This window comes from Malania oleifera, chromosome 3 (genome assembly GCF_029873635.1).
Source record: "Malania oleifera isolate guangnan ecotype guangnan chromosome 3, ASM2987363v1, whole genome shotgun sequence".
NCBI classification, from domain to species: Eukaryota; Viridiplantae; Streptophyta; class Magnoliopsida; order Santalales; family Ximeniaceae; genus Malania; species Malania oleifera.
The window spans coordinates 33970923-33996162 of NC_080419.1; the positions used below are offsets into that span (position 1 = coordinate 33970923).

The 25240-nt window shown below is 36.6% G+C and overlaps 1 protein-coding gene across 10 annotated transcripts in view; it reads left to right on the plus strand.

The window, feature by feature from the left end:
• Positions 1 to 19012: 19012 nt before the first annotated feature.
• The window catches only part of LOC131151872 (SWR1-complex protein 4), a 33204-nt gene continuing 26976 nt past the window's right edge, over positions 19013 to 25240 (plus strand). For 8 of the 10 annotated variants that reach the window (XR_009135787.1, XR_009135785.1, XR_009135788.1 and 5 more), the window contains exons 1-5: positions 19021 to 19410; positions 19579 to 19665; positions 23467 to 23532; positions 23619 to 23678; positions 23876 to 23932. Coding sequence is in view for 4 of the 10 variants with exons in the window: in XM_058103328.1 (XP_057959311.1) it covers positions 19297 to 19410; positions 19579 to 19665; positions 23467 to 23532; positions 23619 to 23678; positions 23876 to 23932 (384 nt within the window). In the remaining 6 variants the exon portion in view is untranslated. Of the gene's footprint in view, positions 19411 to 19578; positions 19666 to 23466; positions 23533 to 23618; positions 23679 to 23875; positions 23933 to 25240 lie in introns of all 10 variants that reach the window. The other 2 variants (XM_058103330.1, XM_058103331.1) reach the window with 2 other exon arrangements.

Consider the following 25240-nt stretch of genomic DNA (forward strand, 5'->3'; position numbering starts at 1 on the left):
TAAAGTCAAACTGTTGACTAAGGGTCAGGCGACCGAACCATATTTGAACGTACTGTCCACGGTCAACCGAAACTTAAAGATGACTTTTTCTACTTTCCCAGGCCGCCCAAATTTTTAGTTCAAAATCACCTCGGGCGACCAAATTATGAGGTTCGACAAACCGAACCACTTGTCGGGCGACCAAACTTCGAAAGATTGGAAAATCTCCTTGGCCCAGTTAACCGGACTCACCCTCGGGAACCCGAACTCAAAATTCTTCTTTTCTCTTTGTGTTTGTTTGGGAGACTGACCCTAAGGACCAGGCGACCGAATCTCTCGGGTCGCCAAAAGTTAACTACGGTATTTGAGGTTAAAATTTAGTTAAACTTTTCTAAAATTCCCAATAGGTCCCCAACTGTCATATTTTTGAGAAAAACTATAAATAATTTCATTTGTTTAATTAGTAACTTTGATTAACTTTAAAATCCTCTCAAATATTTTTTAATCAAAGTTCCCCCATTTCAATTTCTGTTTCAAAAATCTTTTATGGGGTAAATTTTATACTCTCTAAACTCTCTTTTGTTTATTTCTTGAAAATCATTTTTACAAGAGAACATTTTTTATTTGGGCATTTATTTTCAAGTGTTTTCCTCTCTCTTGCTTGCATATTTGAAAACCATTTTTGAGAGTAAAGCTTTCCATGGTAAATATATTGTTGGAGAAACATATTTTTGCATCCATGCTTTCATTGATAAACCTTTATATTGCAAAGATCATTTGAGAATCCAAGACCCTAAGTTCTCCTACTTCTTTATTGAAAATATTTTTGGAGAAATATTTGGTTTAGGGTTTAAATCTTTGAAGTCTTCATCATACATATTATATTCAAAGATTATAAAAATATTTTAAGAAATACACCCTTACTCTACTGAGCACATTTCATATCATAAGAGAGTGTATGTTTTAGAGCTTCAACGTTGTACATCTCTGCTTGTATTCAAAAGCATATTTTTGTACGAAAAATATTTTTAATGTACGGATTGGGTTCATTCTGAAATTGAACTGAGGAGCCTCGGTCCCATAAGTGAGACCGGTTGGGTTCAGCCCAGAAATTGAATTGGGGAATCTCAGCCCCATAAGTGAAACAAGTTGGTCTCAACCTTGTAATTGAGCTGGAGTTTTCCTCGCCTTGTTATTGAGTTGGAGTTTTCCTCGCCTTGTAAGGAGAGAATGTAAAAAGCTTCTACTTCACCCGTTTAAGTGAGTAGGTTTAGTGTAATCCTTGGGGGGGTATGCCCAAGGCGGGGACATAGGCTAGTTTGACCGAACTTCGATAACAAATATCGTGTGTCTCTCTCTCCCTATCTCAATTACTTTTCGCACTTTAATTTCAGTATATGTATGCTTGTTCATGTTCTGTTATAACCATCTTGCATACACACAGAATTAATTTAAATGAGATATGCAACACACGTGTATGTGCTTACATTGCTCACTTACTTTACATACATGTTTTATTTCAAATAAGATATGAGATGTGGTGAATTGGTGTAATTGTTTAAATTAGCAAAAAAGTTTTAAATGTCCAATTCACCCTCTCTCTTGGCATCACACCAATTCCAACAAAAGGATATAGAGAAGTCATAGATACGAAGACAAAAATGAGTCTAATGATACAATCTTAGATTTTGTCATGTCTTACGATTTGGTTATAGTGAATACTTGCTTTATAAAAAAAAAAAAAAAAAAAGAACACTTAATAACCTTTAAGAGTTGGTATAATAACAGTTAAATAGATTTCTTCTTAACTAAGAACATGGATCATCTATACTGTAAGGATTATAAAGTTAATCTAGGTAAAAGTTTGACTACACAACATAGTCTCAGTATTTGATATACATATTAAAAAATGGAAGAGAATGAGTAACATAAATCGACGCAAGAGAACTAGATGATATAACTTGAGGGGAGATAATATAGTAAAATTTAAAGATAAAATAGTCAAAGAGTGTGATTGAACAATAAGGGATAAAGTTGATGCAAATAATGCTTACAATAAAATGACAAATTTTATTACGAGGGTAACAAAAGAGGTTTTAGGTGATTCCAAAGGAAGATACTTGGGTAGTAAAGAAAGCTGGTGGTGGGATCAAGAATTATAAAAAGTTGTTAAGAAAAAAAGAAATTGGTATAAAATATGACAAAATTATAGAAATATAGAAAATTTTGAAAAATATAAAAAATAAGAAAAAATGCAAAAAAGACTATTAATGAAGCTAAAAGTAGAGTTTATGATACTTTATATACTAAACTAGATACAAGGGAAGAAGAAAAAGACATTTATAAACTTGCGAGAGTTATAGAAAGAAAATACAAAGATTTAGGTGGTGTAAGATGCATTGTGACAACTTGCTTAATTTCCTCATTTTTTTATATAATAAAATTAATATCACAAAACTCAGCAGAACATAATCCACCTGGACCTGTGGGTACTAGGGATACATCAAAAACACAGTGCGGAAGCCTAAGTAGCAGGAAACATATCATCATATACATCTCATTATACCATACATTCCAATACCAGAGTTACTATAATCACTGTATTTATATATACACAGTACACAACCCAAAATATATCTTAGGGTCATCCCATAAAATACATCCAATCTTATCAAAACACTTACCCTTTTGGAAGGGCAGATCAACCATACTAGATCAGCGGGGTTTTTCCCGCTCTCCTATCAGGGGCTCCTGAAATGTTTATGAAATTCGGGGTGAGACACCTCTCAGTAAGGGAAATAAACTAACACTAGTGTGTGATAACATGAGTATTTTCGTGTTCTATATAAAATCATACATAAACATATCAGTATAACTGTCTGTATCATATATGAGAAACATATATTTTCAAATCATTGTAGAACATACATGATTTTCATAGCTTAATTCATCTCATATAAATAATAATACAAAAACAATCCTGGTAGGTTAGCTGACTATTGTCATGTATTACCCCTACATGACTGAGTTGTGTGGCCCGAAGGTGGGACTTGACAATGGTTGGCCGACCACTGCTAAGTTAAGAGTACAGTCTGTAAGTCTGATGGGTCTGCCAGACCTGGTTCGTACACTAGGGGCGCTCACACACTTCTTAAAAACCACATTGACCATTCAATCTCACACCACTCCGTACAACGGCGTTAACACAAATATCATGATCATGATGGCCATGGACACATAGCAAAGGTACCGTGCAAGTGCTAGCCTAGACCAAGCCAACCAAGTTATGATATCATATAACATATACTGAAACTGTGATACATGGATATCTCATATCATTAATTATCAAATCAATCATATCATTTTGCATATATACGTATATCATAAAAATCATCGGCCCATACACCGATATTTCATATTTTACTATAGCTCGACTCGTACGCCGGCAAATCATATCCATAGTTCAGCCCGTACACCAACAAATCACATCCATAGCTCGGCTCGTACACCAGCAAATCATATACATAGCACGGCCCATACGTCGGAAAATCATATCCATAGCTCAGCCCGTACACTGGCAAATCATACACATAGCTCAGCCTGTACGCCAGCAAATATATCAAAATCTCGACCCATACTCCGGTTTTCCTTTATAAAAATTCATATCATTAACACATTCCCAGAAAACAGTTTTTCATTGTAATTCCTATTCATGCCACACGAAATAGGTTTTTCATTTATCTATCATACCATCATTTTCAGCAGTATTTCCCAAATATAAATCATATATAAATATATTTATTTCCTTGAAATCAAATGTTATAATATTATACATATTTTTCATAAAATACTAGCTTAATTTATCCTTGTACCCGAGTTCTGAAAAGCCCCTAAAACAAACAGCCTCGCACCTGCAGGGTTCCCCGTTCAACACCCTAAAAACAACATTCCCCAGAACTAAAGTTCTGTATTTCTACGCATACTACACTTTCTACAACTATCAAATAGCCAAATACTGAGTAGATCTTACCTTGGATTTGGGATGTTTTCCAACTCAGCCCCACCGAAGATCCGCTCCGGCAGATTTGCAGAGAACTTTTCCAAGAGCATCGTGGTGGCTTTAAATCGTCGAACCGACGAAAATCTGACCCAAAAATTTGGAAAGAAGAAGGAGAAATCGAAGGATGAGAGAGAGAGATTCTGCGCAGAAAATTTCGGCCAAAAATGGATTTTAGGCCTATTTAAATTGTGGCCTTCATCGACGAGCCACGTCATCTCGTCGACGAGGCCAAGAAGGAGACTCGTTGACGAACCTCAACCCTCATCGACGAATTTTAGACTTCTAAAATCCTCTCTCGGTATCTTCTCGTCGACAAGATCTTGAAGAACCCTCATCAACGAAACCCCTGTGTTCGTTGACGAGACCTGAAAAATTCCCTGGGATTATCCCATAAAAAATGCAACATCGTCGATGAACGCGAAGCGTTTGTCAACGAAGTCGCCTGCCTCCTTCTGTTACTGTTTCCATTTTCCCTTTCTTTTTATTATTTAAATATCATTATTCTTTGGGTCGTTACATGTATAAAGGATGAGAATGATAGTGTCTTAATTAAAAAAGAAGACATAAAAGAGAGGTTGCGGAGATACTTTGATAAGCTGTTTAATGAAAACCAAAATGAAGATTGAATTTGGAAGTAACAAATAAGGAGAAAACTAAAAATAGAATATTTATTTGCAAAATTAAAGCCCTTTAAGTTAAGATGTCATTAAAAAAAATGAAAAGTGGGAAATCTATAGGACTAGATAAAATACCAATTGAAGTTTGGAAATATTTAGGGATAAAAGAATTAATTGGTTAACTAATCTATTCAACAATATTATAAAAACCAAGAAAATATTAGAAGAATGAAGGAAAAGTACATTAGTACCTTTGTACAAAAGTAAATGCGATATTCAAAACTGTAATAATTATCATAGAATTAAGATTATTATTAGAGACATATCTGTCCATTTAAGAGAAATATACACTTTTGTTGATTAAGGTGTAATCCCAAGAGGGGGGGTGAATTGGGTATTTTAAAAATTCTTTGAAACCTATTTTCCAATCAATCCCTATTTCTATGTTTAACAAATTAATGGCTGGAATTTGATGTTGATTTGAATTACTAAATCAATGAAATCCTTTTTACCCAATTAAGTGCATGTAAAGTTATTCAACATACACAAGCAAACAGGAAATTAAAATACGATGCGAAAAATAAAAAGGATAAGGGAAGAGAGAATGCAACCACAATTTTACAAGGTTCAGCCAACCTGGCCTACGTCCTCGCCTTGAGCAACCCACTTAAGGATTCCACTATAATCTCTACTCCTTAAATTGGGACGGAACTTCCTTTACAATCCGCTGCTTACAAGAGTTACAGCTTCCTCCTTACAAGAGGTACAACTTCCTCTTAATCAGAGCGGGTTTACTTAGACTTGATAGTTAATTTGTAAAATGATCATATGACACACATTGGTGTAACTCCATTTGGTGAGGGACACTCATCCACTAGACCCCCCATTTTCTATGGTGTAAATTACACCTATTGGAAACGTAGGATGGGCATATATTTACAGAACGTAGATTAGAAAGTTTGGAAAATTGTGACAAAGGGAAATCACATTCCCATGAAAATAATTGATAAGATTAATGTACGTAAAACTAAAGATGAATATACTGAAGAGGATTGGAAGTCAGTTCAAAGTAATGTCATAGCCATGAATATACTTTTCTGTGCACTAGATGTCAATGAATTTAATAGGGTAATGACATGTAACTCAGTTAAAGAAATTTGGGAAAAATTAGAAGTTACATTTGAAGGCACTAAGGAAGTAAAGGATAGCAGGATAGACATGTTCACTAGTGAATATGAAGCATTTAAAATGATGGTTGATGAATCCATACAATGCATGTACACTAGATTCACACACATCATTAACTCTTTAAATGCTCTTGGAAAAACTTACCCTTCTTATGAGTTGATCAGGAAAATACTCAGGGGATTACCTCCAGTGTGGGAAGCTAAAGCTACAACAATAGCAGAAGGGAGAAACCTCAAGGAGATGTCGGTGGACGAACTCATTGGCTCACTTATCACCTATGAGCTGGCGATAAACGAGAGGAAAAATGAACAAAGCAAAGCTAAGAAGGTCACTGCACTTAAGGCATCACCAAGCTACTCAAGTGAAGGAAGCGATTCTGAAACGGATGATGACATGGCCTTGCTAACAAAGAAGTTCGGAAAGTTCTTAAAGAAGAACAAAAAGTTCAACAAAGAATTTTGGAACTCTAAATCAGAAAAAGGAGAGCAAAGCATGAAGAAAAAGAAGGAGGATCCACCTACATGCTACAATTGCCGAGAAGTTGGACACATCAAGCCCGAGTGCCCAAACTCATGAAAGCTTCAAGGGAAAAGAAGAAGGCGCTGAAAGTCGGCTGGGATACACACAGCACTAGCAATTTAGAATATGAATCCAGCGACGACGAGATTGCCAATCTGTGTCTAATGGCACATGATGACTATGAGGTACTATCATCTCGTTCATCATCTTCATACTACTCTAGTGAATCTGAAAATGAAAATGATATGATGTCATATGATGAACTGAAACAAGAATACCTATACACTATTAAAACACTTGAGAAGAAAGCAAAGAAAATTTCTGAGTTAAGAAGCCAAGTCAAAGAACTTTCAAATCTTGTTGAACACCAAAATGAATCCTATGCATCTTCCATGAAGGATAAAGAGCTGAAAATTGAGGAATTAGAAAAGGACTTGAAAGACAAATTTGAAATTATTTGTAAATTTACCAAAGGACAAAACAACTAAGAAAATATAAGGAAAAGACAACTTTACATGGGGTATTTCACAAAAGAATCAAAGTCATTTGTTCCAACTAAGAATCATTATAGATATTCTACATGCTTCAAATGTAGAAGGTTGGGTCACATACAATTTGACTGCCCTTTCAAAAACAAAGATGTAAAAATTAGGAAAGTATGGAAGATTAAAGGTGAATCTAACACTAACCCTCCTGGACCCAAGACAATTTGGGTACCAAAGCTAGTTATTTAATTGTATCTTGCAAATTTGCTTAAGAACCACTTCTTCAAAAGATAGATGGTATATGGACGGTGGATGCTCACGTCACATGACCGGAGACAAATCAAAATTCACATCCTTCACACTCAAGGATGAAAGGTTTGTTACTTTTGGAGATAATGGTAAGGGAAGGATCACAGGTGTCGGGAAAGTTGGTAATGATTCCTTACTCATTATTGATGATGTTTTATTAGTTGAAGGTCTAAAGCACAATTTATTGAGCATAAGTCAACTATGTGATAAAGGGTACAAAGTATCATTTGAACATGACAAGTGCATAGTTGAACACAAAACTGATAATAAGATACTATTCATTGCTAAGCGACATGAAAACGTATACACCACAAGTTTTGATAACCTAACTTCACAAAGTGTAACATGCTTATCAGTTATGAATGAAATAAGTTGGATTTGGCATAGGAGACTAGGACACACAAACATGAATTTAATTTCAAAATTAGTGAAGAAAGAATTAGTTAAGGGACTACCCAAGAAAAAATTTGTGAAAGATAAAATTTGTGATGCATGCCAACTAGGAAAACAAGCAAGAACAAGCTTTAAGAAGAAGAAAGAGATCTCCACTACTAGGCTACTTCAAATGCTGCACTTAGACTTATTTGGACCAAACCAAATTCAGAGTTTAGGAGGAAAATCATACGCTTTTGTCATAGTTGATGACTTCTCAAGATACACATGGGTACTATTCTTAGGTCATAAAGATGTAGCATGTGAAAATTTTATTAATCTATGCAAGAGAGTACAAAATGAAAAGGGATACACAATTACCAAAATTCGAAGTGATAGGGGTAGAGAGTTTAAAAATCAACGCATGGAAGACTATTGCAACTCATTAGGAATTGGCCATAATTTTTTAGCTCCTAGAACACCACAACAAAATGGCGTAGTTGAAAGAAAGAATAGATTTATACAAGAAATGGCCAGAACTATGCTTAACGAACATAGATTACCCAAATACTTCTGGGCCGAGGCAGTGAATACCGCCTGCTATGTACTAAATAGAGTTCTAATTAGACCATCACTTAATAAGACTCCTTACGAGTTATGGAATGACCATAGACCAAACATATCATATTTTCATGTTTTTGGCTGTAAGTGTTTTGTGCTTCGAGACAATGAGCATTTAGGAAAATTCGATGTAAAATCTGATGAAGGTATCTTCCTAGGGTATGCCTTAGATAGTAAAGCTTTTAGAGTGTATAATAAACGAACATTGACGGTCATAGAATCTATTCATGTAGTGTTTGATGAGACAAATTCCTTCTCCAAAAGAATTGATGAAGATGAACCTGAATTAAACAAGGAACTAAAAGAACTATCAATTGAGAATGATTCAGAAAAGAAAATTGAACTTAGAGAACCATCCATTGAAATTGAAGAAACTAAAACTGAGGTAAATGCACCACCCAGAGAATGGAAATACATAAAGAATCATCCCATAGATCAAATAATAGGTGAACCACTACGAGGAGTATCCACTCGCTCCTCTCTTAGGAACATGGTGAGTCATTGTGCATTTTTATCACAAGAAGAACCTAAGAATGTCAGTGAAGCTATAGAGGATGAATCTTGGGTGCTATCCATGCAAGAGGAATTAAATCAATTTGAAAGAAATAGAGTATGGACTTTAGTTCCCAGACCAGAGGATAAGTCAATCATAGGGACCAAATGGATATATAAGAATAAGAGAGATGAAAATGGAATAGTTGTGAGAAATAAGGCTAGATTAGTAGCTCAGAGATATAACCAAGAAGAAGGTATAGATTTTGAAGAAACATTTGCCCTGTAGCTAGGATGGAAGCCATACGAATGTTATTAGCATACGCAGCTTTTAAGGATTTCAAGCTATATCAAATGGACGTGAAAAGTGCATTTTTAAATGGCTACATAAATGAAGAAGTGTATGTAGAACAACCCCCTGGGTTTGAAAACCACAAGAACTCAGATCATGTTTATAAACTAACAAAGGCCTTGTACGGTTTAAAGCAAGCTCCTAGAGCTTGGTGTGAAAGGCTAAGCGGATTTCTGTTAGAAAATGGATTTATAAGAGGAAAGATAGATACAACTCTGTTCATAAAGACTAAGGAGGATGATATTATCCTAGTGCAAGTATATGTAGATGACATCATCTTTGGCGCTACCGATAAAGAATTGTGTAATGAATTTGCCAATACAATGCAAAATGAATTTGAGATGAGCATGATGGGTGAACTAAATTTCTTCTTAGGATTTCAGATTAAACAAGCAAATCATGGAATTTTCATAAATCAATCAAAGTATATTAGAGACCTACTCAAAAAATTTAACATGGAACACGGAAAAATACTAGGTACACCTATGAGTATTTCATTGAAATTAGATAAAGATGAACGAGGTATACCAATAGATGTCAAACTATATCGTGGAATGATAGGTAGCTTGTTATACCTAACTGTCAGTAGACCAGATATAATGTTTAGCATATGTTTGTGCGCAAGATTTCAGTCTGCTCCAAAAGAGTCTCACTTGCTAGCTGTTAAACGTATACTTAGATATTTGATAGGAACCGTGGACATTGGGTTATGGTATCCTAAGCACACATCATTTGACATTCTTAGTTATTCAGATGCTGATTATGCAGGTAGTAAAGTGGATAGGAAGAGCACTAGTGGTACTTGTCACTTCTTAGGACACTCGTTGGTCTCTTGGTTTTCCAAGAAACAAAATTCAGTCGCTCTTTCTATAGCTGAAGCTGAATACATAACGGAAGGTAGTTGTTGTGCTCAAACGCTTTACATGAAGCAACAATTGAAGGATTTTGGATTAAGTTATGAAACAATTCCCATAAGATGCGATAATACGGGTGCAATAAATATCTCAACGAATCCCATATTACATTCACGAACTAAGCACATAAAAATACGACATCACTTTCTTCGTGACCATGTACAAAAAGGGGATGTAAGACTTGAGTTTGTATGCACAGATGAACAATGGGCCGATATATTCACAAAACCACTTGCAGAGGATATATTTATACAAATTAGACGTGAATTAGGTCTCATACATAGTCGAGAGGTTGCTTAGAATCATGATTAAATGATATAATTCCGGGGGAGCAACATCTCTTACGACTTAATCACTTGAATGTGCATATTATTAATATTATTAATATTTGGTATCAACTTTTGGATACATTCAAAACCTTAAGATCTCTAAAGGGAAAAGAACATAAGGTTGCATCTACTTATGCTTTATCTGTTTACACCTTTTTGTTGATGTCAAAAGGGGGAGAAAATCTGGAAAGGCAAAAATCTAGAAAGGCAAAAATAATAAAATGGAAGCAAAGAGTCTTGGTGGTAAAACTAATTTGCAAAGGGCGAGATATTCAAAGGGAGAAATCTAGCATATTACATTCATTATGAGCATATTTCTTATTTCATTTGGATTCAGGATAAACACTTTGTGTATGAACATGAGCATATTGTCATTCATTGAATATTTGATGCATTAATTGAGGGGGAGCCTTGTTAGGCGTAACCCATTATATATATTTTTGCTCGTACATTTGTCATCATAAAAAAAGGGGAGATTGTTGACTCTACGAGTCCAATCTTGTTTTAATAATGACAAATCACTTGATATTTGATCTGTGCATTGAGTTTGTGAATAGGACTTACACTAAGCATGCACGGAAAGTTAACAAATCTTGACAAGATCCATGGAACTCAAAGAGTACAGGAATCAAGATGCAAGAGGCAAAGTTCAAGAATATCTTGGGAAAGGGTATTTAGAACTCATGTATTAACATTTTCATATGATTTAATTTAAGGCTCATTATAACTTAGAATGATTGTTAGGATTCATGCATTTCATGTACATCATTAGGAAACTCTCATGGACCTTGAAATTTTTTCAAAATCATGAAATATATATTTTATGAAAGATCCAAGAAAAGAAGCCAAGCAGATTTTTAGTGAGAAATAAAAATTTGAGAGAATTGGTAGTTCGGTCGCCTGAACTCAAACCTCAGCAGCCTGAAGAATTTTCTCGGTCGCCTGAAGATTAAGTTTAGTCACCTGAAAAATTAAATGGAGAAGACAGAACCTGGCCAAGACTCTTCGGTCGCCTGACCTTGGAACCTCAGGCACTTGAAGTTAACACTTCAGGAGCTTGAAGTCGAGTTCGGTTGCCTGAACTCGTGGGAAAGCCTAAAAATTAGCTCTTTATTAAAAAGACACGCGAAGTATCTTATTGATCCAATGGCTGAGATTAATTCTAAGGGTAATATAATATATATTATGAATATCTAAACCCTAGAACATAAGCTAAGGGACACAACAAGAAAGATATACTTCTCATTGCAAGATTTGAACCCTAGAGCCAATTTTCTGCACTTCAATCTTCTTCCATCTTCGTTTGGGAAAATCTCTACTGAAATCAAAAGGGCATTCATTCATCCAACTAAACTTTGATCCAGTATTAAGGTTTGATCTGTCAAGTTATCATTTTTCAAGAATCTCTCATCTCTTCACGTATTTATCATTAGAAAAAGTTTTTGATCTTGAGTGTGTATTCACATATAAAAACTGATTTTCGGGAAGATCATGTTTTGAGAAAAACTTGTTAGCTTGGTTGATTGATTTGAAATTCAAGAAGTACATAAACACATATTCATATATATTGTTCATTGGGTTTCTTATTGAAAAAAACCTACTTTGATTAAAATATTAGAACTTGAAGGAAAACTTTGTGATTTTTGATTGAGTTGTATTCAAGTCAAATTTTTGTTAAATAGCTCACTTCAAATATACTTGAGCATCTTTACAAAGTGAATTGAGAACCCTAGTAGACTCCAAAGCATTCCAAATATATTTCCACTTGGGAGTTTTGATTAAATACGAATTTGTGTGTTGACACATATCATACATCAAACGATTGTATCATTTTTCATACATTCTTGAGCTTCAAGAGATATCATATGTTAATGTACTAGGAAATTGAATTGTACTCACAAGCTTTTGTTAGAAGCATTGTTTTGAGTGTTATTTTCAGATTTCATTGTAAACACGGTTCGGGTTGTGAACCGGGTGTGAGGAGGAAGTTGTACCTCTTGTGAGCAGCGGATAAGGAGGGAGCTGTACCTCTTGTAAGCAGCAGTTTGTAAGGGAAGCTCCGTCCCACTTTAAGGAGCAAGGTTATTAGTGAATCCTTGAGTAGTTGCTCAAGGCGAGGACGTAGGCCAAGTCGGCTGAATCTCGTAAAATCGCATTTGTCTTCTCTCTTCCTTTTACTCTTTATTTTCCAAGTTATATTTAAATTGAGTATATTGCATGCATAGATAGGATTGCCACACTCACACATAATTGAGCAACTAGAAGTAGTTGGTAAACTTATAAGAAGTGTGTAAAAGAAAATTAAGTGAATTTTTTTAAATATCCAATTCACCCCCCCCCTTTTGTTATTACACCTTAATCAACAACTTTCCATTTTTAAATACTCTCATGTATATATATACCCTTGTAATCATTATAATGGGTGGAAATCAATAGAGAAAAATTTATTCTTCTCCCAATTCTTAACATGGTATCAGAGCAAAAAAAATATAATAATAAAATTTTTTTTTTCTTAACCTAGGTTTTTTTTCTACCTTGCCGCTGCACACCCACCGGCTTCAGGCTGATCCTGTCTTCTTTGGCGTCCTCTCTTCTCTCTCTGTTTTTTAACTTTTCGGCCATCTTGCAGTCCCAGCCATCTGGTTCTTCTCCGTTTGTGGCCGAAGCTCAGGTTCTGCTGTCTGTTTCCTACAAGTCGTTTCTCCATCTCCGGCAGCTCGCACTCGTTCTTCTCTTCTTCTCAAATGGTTCGTTCAGCGCTCCGTCGGAATCCCAGCTCTTAGCAGCATCCCTCAATTCTTCCAGCCATCTCTCGTCTTTTTCGGCATCGTCTTAGTCTCGATATGTTTCTTTGGCATCCCTCCCAGTGCTCGCAGCATCTCTTGGCTGCCTCTCTTTGGCGTCTCTCTGCTGCGACTCTCTTGTCTCACTTTGTCTCGACACTCTCTCTTTCCGGCGTCTCTCTACTGCACCTTTTGGCACTCTACTCCGACACTCTCTCGTCGTCTCCGTCGTCTCCTTTGGGCAACCTCTCATTTGGAGCAACTTCCATATGTAACAGGCTTAGTTTTATATCCTTTTGTGACTAAACATCTTTATTTTGTTCCTTGAAAATTTTGAAGATTTCACACATGCAGATTGTTTGATTCGATTTTGATTGGTGATGATTTGTCTCGTTGTGGGTAATTCAATCTGAAAGCAATTTGATTTGATTCTATTTTGTTTGTATGTGGAAAAGGCGAAATCTTTGTTGGATTGAACTGCATTCAATTGCCAGCTCGATGGAGAAACACTTGCAAGCTCGTGGCCGGTTCGATGAATTATGTTCTAAATTTGTCACATTTTAGGTGGTTATTTTGATGATTTTGTGGAATTGAGGGGTGCATCGTATTTTGGGAAATTTAGCATTATTACATTTTTTTGGTTCATCTAAACCATGTCCGACATCACATTAGCAGAGGCCTCCTCCTCCAAAGCAACATCCTCATCAATTCTAGACGTGTCTTCTCCATATTTTCTCCATTCTGCTGATCATCCTAGTGCCATCCTCGTGTCCACTCCTCTCAATAGTGACAATTATCCTACTTGGAAGAGGGCTATGAAAATGGCCTTGAATGCCAAAAATAAATTTGGTTTTGTTAATGGTACCCTTCCCAAACCAACGTCCTCCTCAGTAGAAGCTCAATTGTGGGAACGTTGCAGTGATATGGTATTATCATGGATCCTTAACTCCATTGATCCATCCATTGTTCACAATTTTATCTATCATGAATGTCCCCGTGATGTATAGCTGGATCTTGAAAATCGTTTCTCTTAAAGCAATAATCCTCGTATTTTCAAGTTGAAGCGTGATATTGCTAATCTTACCCCAAGGATCTATGAACATCTCTGTGTATTTTACAACACTTAAAAGGTTATTGGGATGAACTCGCCATGCTTGCCTCCACACCACAGTGCACTTGTGGTGTCTTAACCGAATTAATCCGAATGCAAGACACTGAGCGAGTTTTTCAGTTTTTGATGGGGCTACATGACTCATATGTGTCCATCCGCAGCCAAATTTTGGCCATGGATCCTTTACCTTCCGTCACCAAAGTCTACTCAATTTTGCATCAAGAACAGAAGCAACGCCTTCTTCATATCTCTACTATTCCAACAGAATCTGCTGCCATGGTGGTTCCTTGTCCTTTTTCTAATCCTTTTGATAGCAAGGGACGAGGGCGTGGTCGTCCAAAATATGGCCACTATGGTCGTGATGGTCATTGGAAAGCACAATGTTATAAGCTGCACGGTTTTCCCAACAACAAGTCTCAGTTTCGTGGCACACCCGACTGAAAACCTGATTCTTCAATGGCTGCAAATAATGTCACAGGTCCTTCAACTTCTTCTGAGATTGCTATCCTTAGTCTCACCAACGAGCAATACTGTCAGCTCTTGGATCTCTTATCGCCCTCAAACACCAACTCTACCAACTTTACTGGTAACCTTACCTCTTGTCATTATGTTTTTTTTTTTTTTTCCTAATATTGAATGGATTATTGATTCAGGTGCCTCAGATCATATGACTTCCAATTTGTCTTCTCTTGACACTATTCAGCTCCTTAATCAACCATGCCCCATTAAGCTTCCTAATGGTGACATTGTTCCTATAACTCATAATGGCACTATGCATTTTTCTCCTACTCTCTCTCTTTCTAATGTTCTTTATGTGCCTTCTTTTAAATTTAATTTATTGTCTAACCGCAAACTCACCACTGATCTCAATTGTGTTGCTATCTTCTTTCCTACTTTTTGTATTTTTCATTTGTATTTTTCAGGGCCTATCAACGAGGAAGCTGATTGGAACGAGTGAGGTACGGGATGGACTTTATCACTAAAAACCTCTCTTCGCCTCCGTTTTCCACTCTCAGCGTGTTTCTGACACTACTCTTTGGCATCAACGGCTTGGTCACCCTTCTATTTCTTGTATTCCGAAAATTTTAAATACTTCTTGTTCTCCTTTGGCTTGTGATGTTTATGCTATAGTAAAATACACTCGTTTACCTTTTCCTTTGAATACACATAAGAGCATATTTTGTTTTAATCGGATTTATTGTGATATATGAGGTGGTTATCCTATAGCTTTACTTTCTGGTGCACATTATTTTTTAACAATCGTGGATGACTACTCACGTGCTACATGGGTCTACCTCATGTGCATGAAATCTGATACTTTCACTTGCCTTAAGAATTTTTGCACCATGGTTAAAAATCAATTCAATTGCATTGTTAAGCACGTGCGCACTGATAATGGTAGAGAATTTTTATTTACTCCACTTCAAACTTTTTTCCATGATCACAACATTTTTCATGAGCACACATGTGTAGATACACCTCAACAGAATGGTGTTGCCGAGCGTAAACATCGTCATCTTCTTAATGTGGCTCGATATTTACGTTTTCAAGCTAATCTTCCCATCTCTTTTTGGGGTGAATGCATCAACAAAACTACTTATTTAATTAACCGCACTCCTTCTCCCAGCCTTAATAATAAGTATCCTTATGAACTTTTTTTTCAGAAACCACCCTCCTGTACACACTTGCGAGTATTTGGGTGCTTGTGCTATGCCCAAAACGCTTACCAACATCGCGATAAATTCTCTCCCCATGCTCTTCGATGTGTTTTCTTAGGTTATCCCGCTCATCATAAGGCTTATCGTGTTTACGATCTTGAAAACAAAAAAAGTTTTCCTCTCCTGTGATGTCACCTTTGAAGAAAATGTTTTTCCCTATCATCTCCTATCTCCAACCCCTACACCTTCTCCAGTTCTTCCTCTTCCTATTCCTGATATACACTCTTCCTACTCTCTACCTATCCATCCATCCACACCTACTCCTAGACCCTCACCTCTTCCTCCTTCTCCCTTGGTCTCCTCACCGACACCCTCACCTTCCCCCCTCGCCCTCCACCCATCTTTTCACGACCAAAACGAGCTGTCATGTATCCCACTTACTTGGATGATTATATCTGCCCTATTTTACCAAAGTCCTCCACGACTTCACAAGTTTTAAGACCTTCCTCAGGTATGGTTCATTGTCTCTCCTCTTTTTTATCTTATCATCGTTTTTCTCATCAACATTTGGCTATTCTTTATGTTATGTCCCAACATCCCAAACCCACAGCTCATATTCTCAGGCTATGTTACACCCACACTGGCGTGATGCCACGACTTATGAACTTCAAGCTTTAGAAACAAATCATACATTGGTTCTTCAACACCTTCCACTTGGCAAAAAACCGATTGGATGTAAATGAGTGTTCAAAACAAAAATTCGGGTTGATGGATCCATAGAGCGACACAAAGCTCACTTGGTGGCCAAGGGCTACACTCAGATAGAAGGTTTGGATTATCATGACACTTTTGCTCCTGTTGCTAAACTCGTCACTGTTAGGTGTGTTCTTACAATGACTGTAGCTCGGAATTGGCATCTCCTTCAATTGGACGTCAACAACGCTTTTCTCTATGGTGACCTTGATGAGGAGGTTTATATGACCCCTCCACTGGGTTATTGCAAGCAGGGGGACACTCGTATTTTTTCGTCTTCAGAAATCACTTTATGGCCTTAAGCAAGTCTCTCGCAATTGGTTCTTTAAATTATCTTCTATTTTACTTGCTAAAGGTTTCACCCAATCTCAGCTTGATCACTCTCTTTTCACCCGCTCTCGGGGTCAGTCTTTTACTCTTATACTTGTTTATGTTGATGACATTCTCATGGCAGATAATGATATCTCTGATATTAGCACTTTCAAGGTCATGCTTGCTCAAAAATCCAAGCTAAAGGATCTTAGCAAACTGAAATATATCCTTGACCTCAAAGTTGCTCGTTCTCCCACTGGCATCTTTCTTAATCAACGGAAATATGCTCTTGACATCCTTACTGACAGCAGTCATCTTGGCACTCGTCCTACACACTTTCCCATGGAACAAAATCTCAAGTTTAATAATACTGATGGTGATCTTCTCTCCTATTCAAGCTCGTTTTGGCGATTCGTTGGCCGTTTGCTCTATCTCACCATCACTCATCCCGACATTGTATTTCCAGTCAACGTTCTCAGTCAATTTATGCACTAACCTAGACAACCACATTATGATGCTGCTATACATGTTCTTCGATACATTAAGGCATCTCCAGGCCAAGGCTTATTTTTTCCTACTGCCAATACTCTTCAAATATCCACCTACTTTGATTCGGATTGGGTTAGTTGTCCCCTCACCGGCTGCTCCACCACTGATTTTTTCATTTAGCTGGGCACTAGTCCAATTTCTTGGCGCACTAAGAAACAAACTACAGTCTCTCGCTCCTCCGCCGATGCTGTGTACCGGGCACTTGGTTCCACTACCTATGAACTTACATGGCTCAAAACTCTTTTAAATGTTCTTGGCGTACCACATTCCCAGCCTATGCTCTTATATTGTGACAACCAAGCGGCTCTTCATATTGCTCAGAATCCTGTTTTTCACGAACGTACAAAACATATAGAAATTGATTGTCATATTGTTCGTAAAAAGTTACGGGCTGACCTGTTCTCACTAAGCATATTCCTTCCCACAGTCAGCTTGCTGATATCTTCACCAAAGCTTTGGATTGTGAACATTTCCAAGACTTATTACTTGCTTGTAATGGGTGGAAATCAATAGAGAAAAATTTATTCTTCTCCCAATTCTTAACAATTATGAGTTATACGATGAAATTATGAGAAAGAGTAATTAAACATAAAATACGATTAAAAATGAAAATTTTACAAAATCAATTTGATTTTATGTTTGAAAGATCAACAATAGAATATTTATCTTTTAAAAAGTTTAATGGAAAAGTTTAGAAAAAAAAAAGGACTTGCATATGATTTTTATTGACTTAGAGAAAGCTTATGATTGAGTACTTGGGGAAGTTTTTTGGTGGATTTTAGAAAAGAAGAGACTTTGTGGTAGATATATGGAGATCATTAAACATATGTATGATATAGTAGCGACTCGTATTAGGATCATAGAAGGTGAATATAGAGATTTTCCAATCACAATAGGCATACATCAAGGTTTTACCTTGAGTCTTAATTTTTTTACTTTAGTAATTGATGAACTAATTAAAAATATCCAAAATGAGATCCCTTGGTGTATATTATTTGTAGATGATAGTAGGAGTGAAGTGGAATCTAAGTTTAAATTTTTGAGAGTCACATCAGAGTCTAAAAGGTTTAGGATAAGTAAGAATAAAACAAAATATATGAAATACAGTTTCAGTAATGAAATGAGTTACAATACAGAGAATATTAAACTTGATAATCAAGAGATTAATAACACCGATTGATTTAGATATCTAGGATATATTATGCAAGTTGAAGAGGAAATTGAAAAAAATGTAATACATAGAATTAAAACAGATTAGGTAAAATGGAGAAGTGCAGTGGGTGTGTGTTGTGATCATAGAATACCCTCGAAATTAAAAGAAAAATTTTATAAGATGACTATAACACCAATTATGCTTTATAGTTCAGAATGATGAATAACTAAGAAATAACATATATAAAAAATAAAAGTTATCGAGATACAAATGTTAAAATGAATGAATGATTTAACATTAAAAGATAAAATAAGTGATAAACACATATATAATCATTTTAACATAATACCGTTAATAATAAAATAGGGGATGAGTGGTTTAGATGATTTGAATATTTGAGCATTTGAGATGTAGGCGTAATGGAATATTTGTAAGAAGAAATAAGTTGGTTATTGTGTCGAGAAGAAAAAAGGTAGGGATAGGTCACGTCCCAAAATGGATCCGTTTCGTGAACAAAAACCACCCGAAAATGCTCCAAAATAAGGCGGAGTCGCGGGTGAACTGCTGAAGTGTACCTGCACCTCCCCAGTCCTCTGCTCGACTTCCACGCTCGGAAAGCCCTAGTTCCAAATCCTGAGCTGCACGAGTCGCCAATCGATCGATGAGAGCTGAAGTTTGGATTCGAATGCGTCGTCTGTCGCCCTAACGAGCCCGCAGAAACACCAATTTTGGAGATTACCATGGACGCCAAGGACATTCTTGGGTTGCCGAAGACTTCTTTGCCTATAACTCAGGAGAAGAAGTCTAGACCTCAGAAGGAGTCTCAGAGAAAACCGGATGGAATCTCTCGAGAGGTCCTCTCTCTCTCTCCCTCTCTGATTTTTCCGAAACACTGTTACTTGGCACCCCCCCCCCCCCGGGTGAAGAATGATTGTTCGAAAGCAAAATTATGTTAATTTTACTTATTTTCTCTGGGCATAGTCGATTTTTATTACGTACATTTACCGGCTGTCGAATTCTAGGTTTACGCGCTTACAGGTGGTTTGGCGCCTCTTATGCCAGCGATAGACGTTTCACAGTTGAAGCGGCGGCCGCACCTGGAGGAGAAGGTTAGAAACATTTTTATCTGTTTTGTAACGGTTTTGTAAAGGTTTGCATGTTTTTGCGATTATTTGCAGAATCGATTTAAATTGTTTTAATTGAGAAGGTAGGAGATTTCAGGGTGGGTGCATTTCAAAGAGTCTATTAAATTTTAGTGTTTAATTAAAAAAAAAACTAGTCAAGCCAAAAAATTCAAGAGAAGAAGGGGTAGCTGGTGTAAAATTTTCAGAACTCCAAAAAGCAAAAAATTCCAGACGGATTTTCAGAGGAATTGGTTTATAGGCCCCTCACTGATTTGCTTGTAGTAGCTTTTGACTGGCAATTTGGAACTTGAGCCCCCAACTGTCAAGCTCCCTCATGTCTATTTTGATTGATTTTATTCTGTAAGGAGCCGCCAGCCATTAAGTCTACTCCTCAATTTCCAATCCTGCATTCCCCTGTGAAGGGATGGACCCTATTCTTCCCTAGATTTATTTCTGACAATCTCAAAGACAGCAAGAGTACGAGTTCTTTCTACACAAGTGTCCAACAAAATCTAATACGTTGATCATTATCCCAAATGACCAATATATCTTGAAAATTCCCATTTCCTTTTCATTGTTCCTTCCACAGACCTGAGTACCATCGCCTCTCTTTTAAACTATAAAATTTTCCACGGTTACATTTTTTCATAACCCATTATTATCCACTTCCCATATCTAGCAGGATGGTAAACCCTCTCCTAGTTGACCAAGTGATGTTTTCTTTCTTTTTTTATCACTTTTTTTCCAAGCATCTTGCTCAAATTATCCCTTGCATTTGTACTCGGTTTTTTCTATGATCTTATCCCGATCTTTGCGAACTTCTATCATTCTTGTAAGATCCTAAGCTTCCTTCAAATTTTGACTTTCTTTGATTAGCCCTTCATTTTAACTTACTTTGATATCTCATCATTGGATCATCCTCCCAAATAAATCCTTGCTTTGTCTCCAACACGACTTTGTTCCCTTGGTCCATAGTTACTGTTGAGATTTTGATTAAAATGAATGACCTAAATTGAAGATAGGTCTCTCTCTCTATTTATAACACAAAATCAAATACATTCTGATGACCATAATACCCTTACTAAGTCTCCGTAATTAACATACTAGCACACTTAATAATAACACTAAAAGACTAAAATAACCTTTGACACTCCCCCTTAAGCTGGAGCATAAATATCATATGCTCCTAGGCGTGGTGGTAGAGATGGACAAGGTAAAGGCACTCCTTGCAAGAGCACTGTGGATGAGGTAATCATACTTTTGGGCTGTGTGTAGGGATCTCCATGGTAGACCTTCATGGGTTGCCAATGCAGCCACCACCAATTCCACACCTTTGGGGGCAGCCGATGCAGCCACCACCAACTCTACACCTTTACGGCCAACTAGCAGCGATGTAAAGTATCTATGTCAGAGGAAGAGTATTCCAAGTTTCAGCAATATCAAGTGTCACAATAAACTGATTTAGCACTGACACAGCCGCACAAGTTATGAACTCTGCCACTGCCCCAAAAAACTTGCAAAAAGGCTTTATGAACACCGGACAACAACTAATGGATTACCACGAGTGTATGGTTGAAAAACTTGCCCAACAGCTTGATAATATGTTCTAGGGAAGGAATCAGAACATTCTAGAGGTAAAAATGAAAAAAAAAGTTGCCAAAATCACTCGTGTGCTAGTGCGCGGGGAAAAATAGAGATGTCTCCTATGTTACCCATACTATGTGGAAGTATCGACGTAATTTCATAGAGTCAGTCTGAATACTACATGAAGAACATAAGCCAGATGACGGAACGGGAAGACCTAGGATGTAGAAGATCATAACATGAGTGATTTGGCAGAATGGATTGGGATTGCTGGTAGCTTGCCGACACATGGGGGCGCATGGGGAACTTTCCGGTGATTAGGGTTAGGTTTCAGAGGGTTCTATTTTTGGTTATATGGTTGGTTTTGTGAAATAATGATGGGTTGAGGTGGTTCTAAGAAGGTCAGCAATGGGAGGGTATTTTCCGGCGATGGCTGAGTGTGATAGGGTTTAAGTTGGATCATGCTCAAATAACATTTTGAGGTTTTGATTAAAATGAATGACCAAACTTGAAGATAGGTCTCTCTCTATTTATAATACAAATCAAATACATTCTAATGACCATAACATCCTTATTAACTCTCACTAATTAACATAGTAACACAATAATAATACTAAAAGACTAAAATAACCTTTAACAGTTGGAAAATGCTACACCCTAGTGGACCAAGAATTGGTCTGAATGCTCTGGAAAGTGGTAATTTTCATTCCGGAAGGTTAAATCCAACAATCCTAAGTTTAATTCAAAATTCATGTAAAATATATTTTTATTAGTTAAAGTGGGAATCATTGCAGACTAATTTTATTCAGTCATTATTAATCTGTTCCACGAAAGAAAACCTCTTCTAGTTTTAGGAACACCTCAATATCCTCTAAAATTTACAAGTTTCATTACAAATTTTTTTACCCATATATCTATGTAAGTATACCCCTAACATTCCATATTTCAGAGCAGGGGTCCTACCGCAATCATGTTGCTGTTCCAGGAACCAGAACAGTCCACATTCTGCGAAACATTGTCTCTCACTCATTGGCCCTTTGTCCCCCAACCATTGCTTACTTGAGGAGGTTTTGTTGTTGAGTGATTTTGCCCTAGCCTTGGGTGCATGGTCTGGACACTCAATTTCATCTTTGGCTCATTGGCATTCTTGTTTGGGCTCTCAAGCTTGTTCATCTCTTTGTTTTGGCCCAAACAAGAAAAACAATTTGGGCTTGTAAGAGTGATTCCTTTTTTAGGGTCTTGTGGTCTGACCCACTGTTTTATCTTTCGACTTAGCACCTCCTGGTCAGTTTTGGCAAATGGTTTCTTTCGTCATCTTCCTCTGGCAGATTTACAGTGGGGCTGTGTCTGTTCGCTTGAGTAGTTCTGTTTTTGTAATCTTTGTGTTTTTCGAGTTTTTGCTTTTGCTTCTGCTCTTTTGTTTCAGGGGCATATCTTATCCTCCATTTTTATCATCCTTTTTCTTGTTGTACTAGTAAATTTCTTTGTTTATTAAAAAAAAAGTTTATTGGGCTTTGTTTACTAATCCTGAATTTTTAGAGCAGCTTAAAAGAGCGTTAAAAGTTAAATGAGTTTTGTTTATTTTAAATCTGAAGGCCTTTGGAGTAAGGGTTTAAGGCCGTCTTGTATAAAGAATGAATTTTTTGTGTTTTTAAATGGTCTGATCCATTTAGCGTCTGATTGGATCTGTTGGATTGAAGTCAGAGTCTCTGGATGTAACTTTTATTGAATCATGAATTGTATGATTTATGTCAAGAATTGTATGCTTTGAGTGAGGTTCAACCAAATCATGGTCAACACCTACTGGATTCAAAATTGTACTGTAGTGAGTTTATCAATCTAATTGAATAGTATGATCCTATTGAGAACTGCAAGATGTTGAAAACAATCGGAAGGTTTTGCTGTTGCACTACCTATGTGGGATGAGTATCATTGTGGTTAATTGCCCTATAAAACAGGGTTAGGTTATCTTGATTCTACTTGGTGTCAGAGTTGGGTTTTGTATTTGGAGACTTAAGAGTTAGTGAAGTTGGGAATCTTGACATTGAATGAATGATACTATATAACTATGTGGTGGTCATTTTTATTTTTATTATTTTTTCAATTTTTTCATGTCTACCCGCATTTTTTGTTTTGTTTTGTTGAGATCTCTGTCAAATTCCTTTTTGGGATTTTTTGACGAACATGAAACTTTTCTTTCAGATCACCTGGCAGTGGCTTCCTTTTACAAGTTCTGCTCGAACTGATAATTTGCAACTTTATCACTGGGTTTGTTTCTCTTCTATTTTTATGTTGTATCAGCAGTTCTAGAATGGAGATTTTGGGGTTTTGAAGAAACCTGTGTGGCTTTGCAGGTCAGAGTTGTAAATGGTGTTCCACCAACAGGTGACTATTCATTTGCCAAGTATAACAAGGTAGATACTAGGATACTTTCATCTTCGTATTTATGTTAGACCCTCCTCTCTCTCTCTCTCTCTCTCTTTCTGCTCCCATTGATGCATGCTTTCTTTTTTCTTTCTTTGGCCATCAAGGCCTTAATTGAGAACCTAGTGGTGTTTTTTTAAACAAAAGTCTATATTCATGAAATTGATTGTTTATTGATTTGATGCAGTCTGTTGACATCGTCAAATACTCGGATGAGGAGTATGAGAAATATTTGACTGATTCTGTAAGTATCAACTTAGGACTGCATTGTTTAATTTCATGCCACTTATTGTTATTGTAGTTTTTGATTGGGCTGTGAAAAGGAAAAAAAAATTAATACATTCACTATTATTGATATTTGTTATTGTCTTTTTAATCAGAAAAGAAGAATATCATTAATAGAAAAAGATGACAGTACAGAACTAGTGAATAAGAAATCCTTCTCTAAAGAGCAGAAGAGCAGAAACAGAAAAACAAAAGATTAGCACAAAACAGCCACCCAAACATGATTAACATTGATTCAAAACAGCAACCCAATCATGCAGAACATTCTCAAAAGGCAAGCCCGTGAAATAGCCAGCAGCAACAGACCATAAAGAAGCCAAATATTGAATTTTATCCTAGACCAAAGACTGCAAAGTTGTCTTTGTTGTCCCAAAGGCAATCCAGGAGGTGGGGTGAATTGGGTTACTTAAAAATTTAATTTTAATTGCAAGTAATTAATGCACACAGCAACAAATGCAAATACACAAAAATAAGGAGATAGAGAGAAGGAAATGCAAACTCTTTTATAGCATTCAGCTTTCTTAAGCCTACATCCACTCTGGTCCAACCTGCCTTGAGGTTCCATTTGATACAAAATCCTTTACAACGCCTTGTTTTCTCCGAAGGCAAGGACACTAGTACAATATGGTTGAAAAAGAATTTCTCAAAAGGAAAGATTTACAAGTGTGAGCACACGACAATAAAGACTCTAAAGAAAGTGAGTGAGTTTATGGCACAAGAGAGTAAATTAGGCCACGAGAGTTTTGAGAGAGGATAGCAATTTGGTCCTTCAAAATATGAGTGATATATTTGGTAAGGGTTCATTTTGCTTTTTGGGGCATATATTGTCGTGTGCTCACACTTGTAAATCTTTGGGTTCATTTTGCTTTTTGGGGCACTTATATTTTCATATATATATATATATATATATATATATATGAAAATATAAAAAACTGGCCGTTTTATGCCTGTTATGAAATTTTTTGGTCAGGCCGGTTGACCACGTATAGAGGCCAGTTGATTTGGCACTAGTTGAAGCCAAAACTGAGCGAACTGGTTGATTGCCTCCAGCTATTGCCTGGACTGGTTGACCACCCTAGGCTGCATAGCGTGGACCATTCTCCTTTTCTCTCTCTTTCTTGGTTCGGTTATCTTGTGCCAAAGTCAATCAAATTCTTTAGATATAACCAACAATTACAACTCAAAATATGCTCAGAATTACAATCAAATGCAGAAAAAGGTCTTGAAATTCCTTCAAGCTTTGCCAAATTTTGAGTCCTTAAAAATT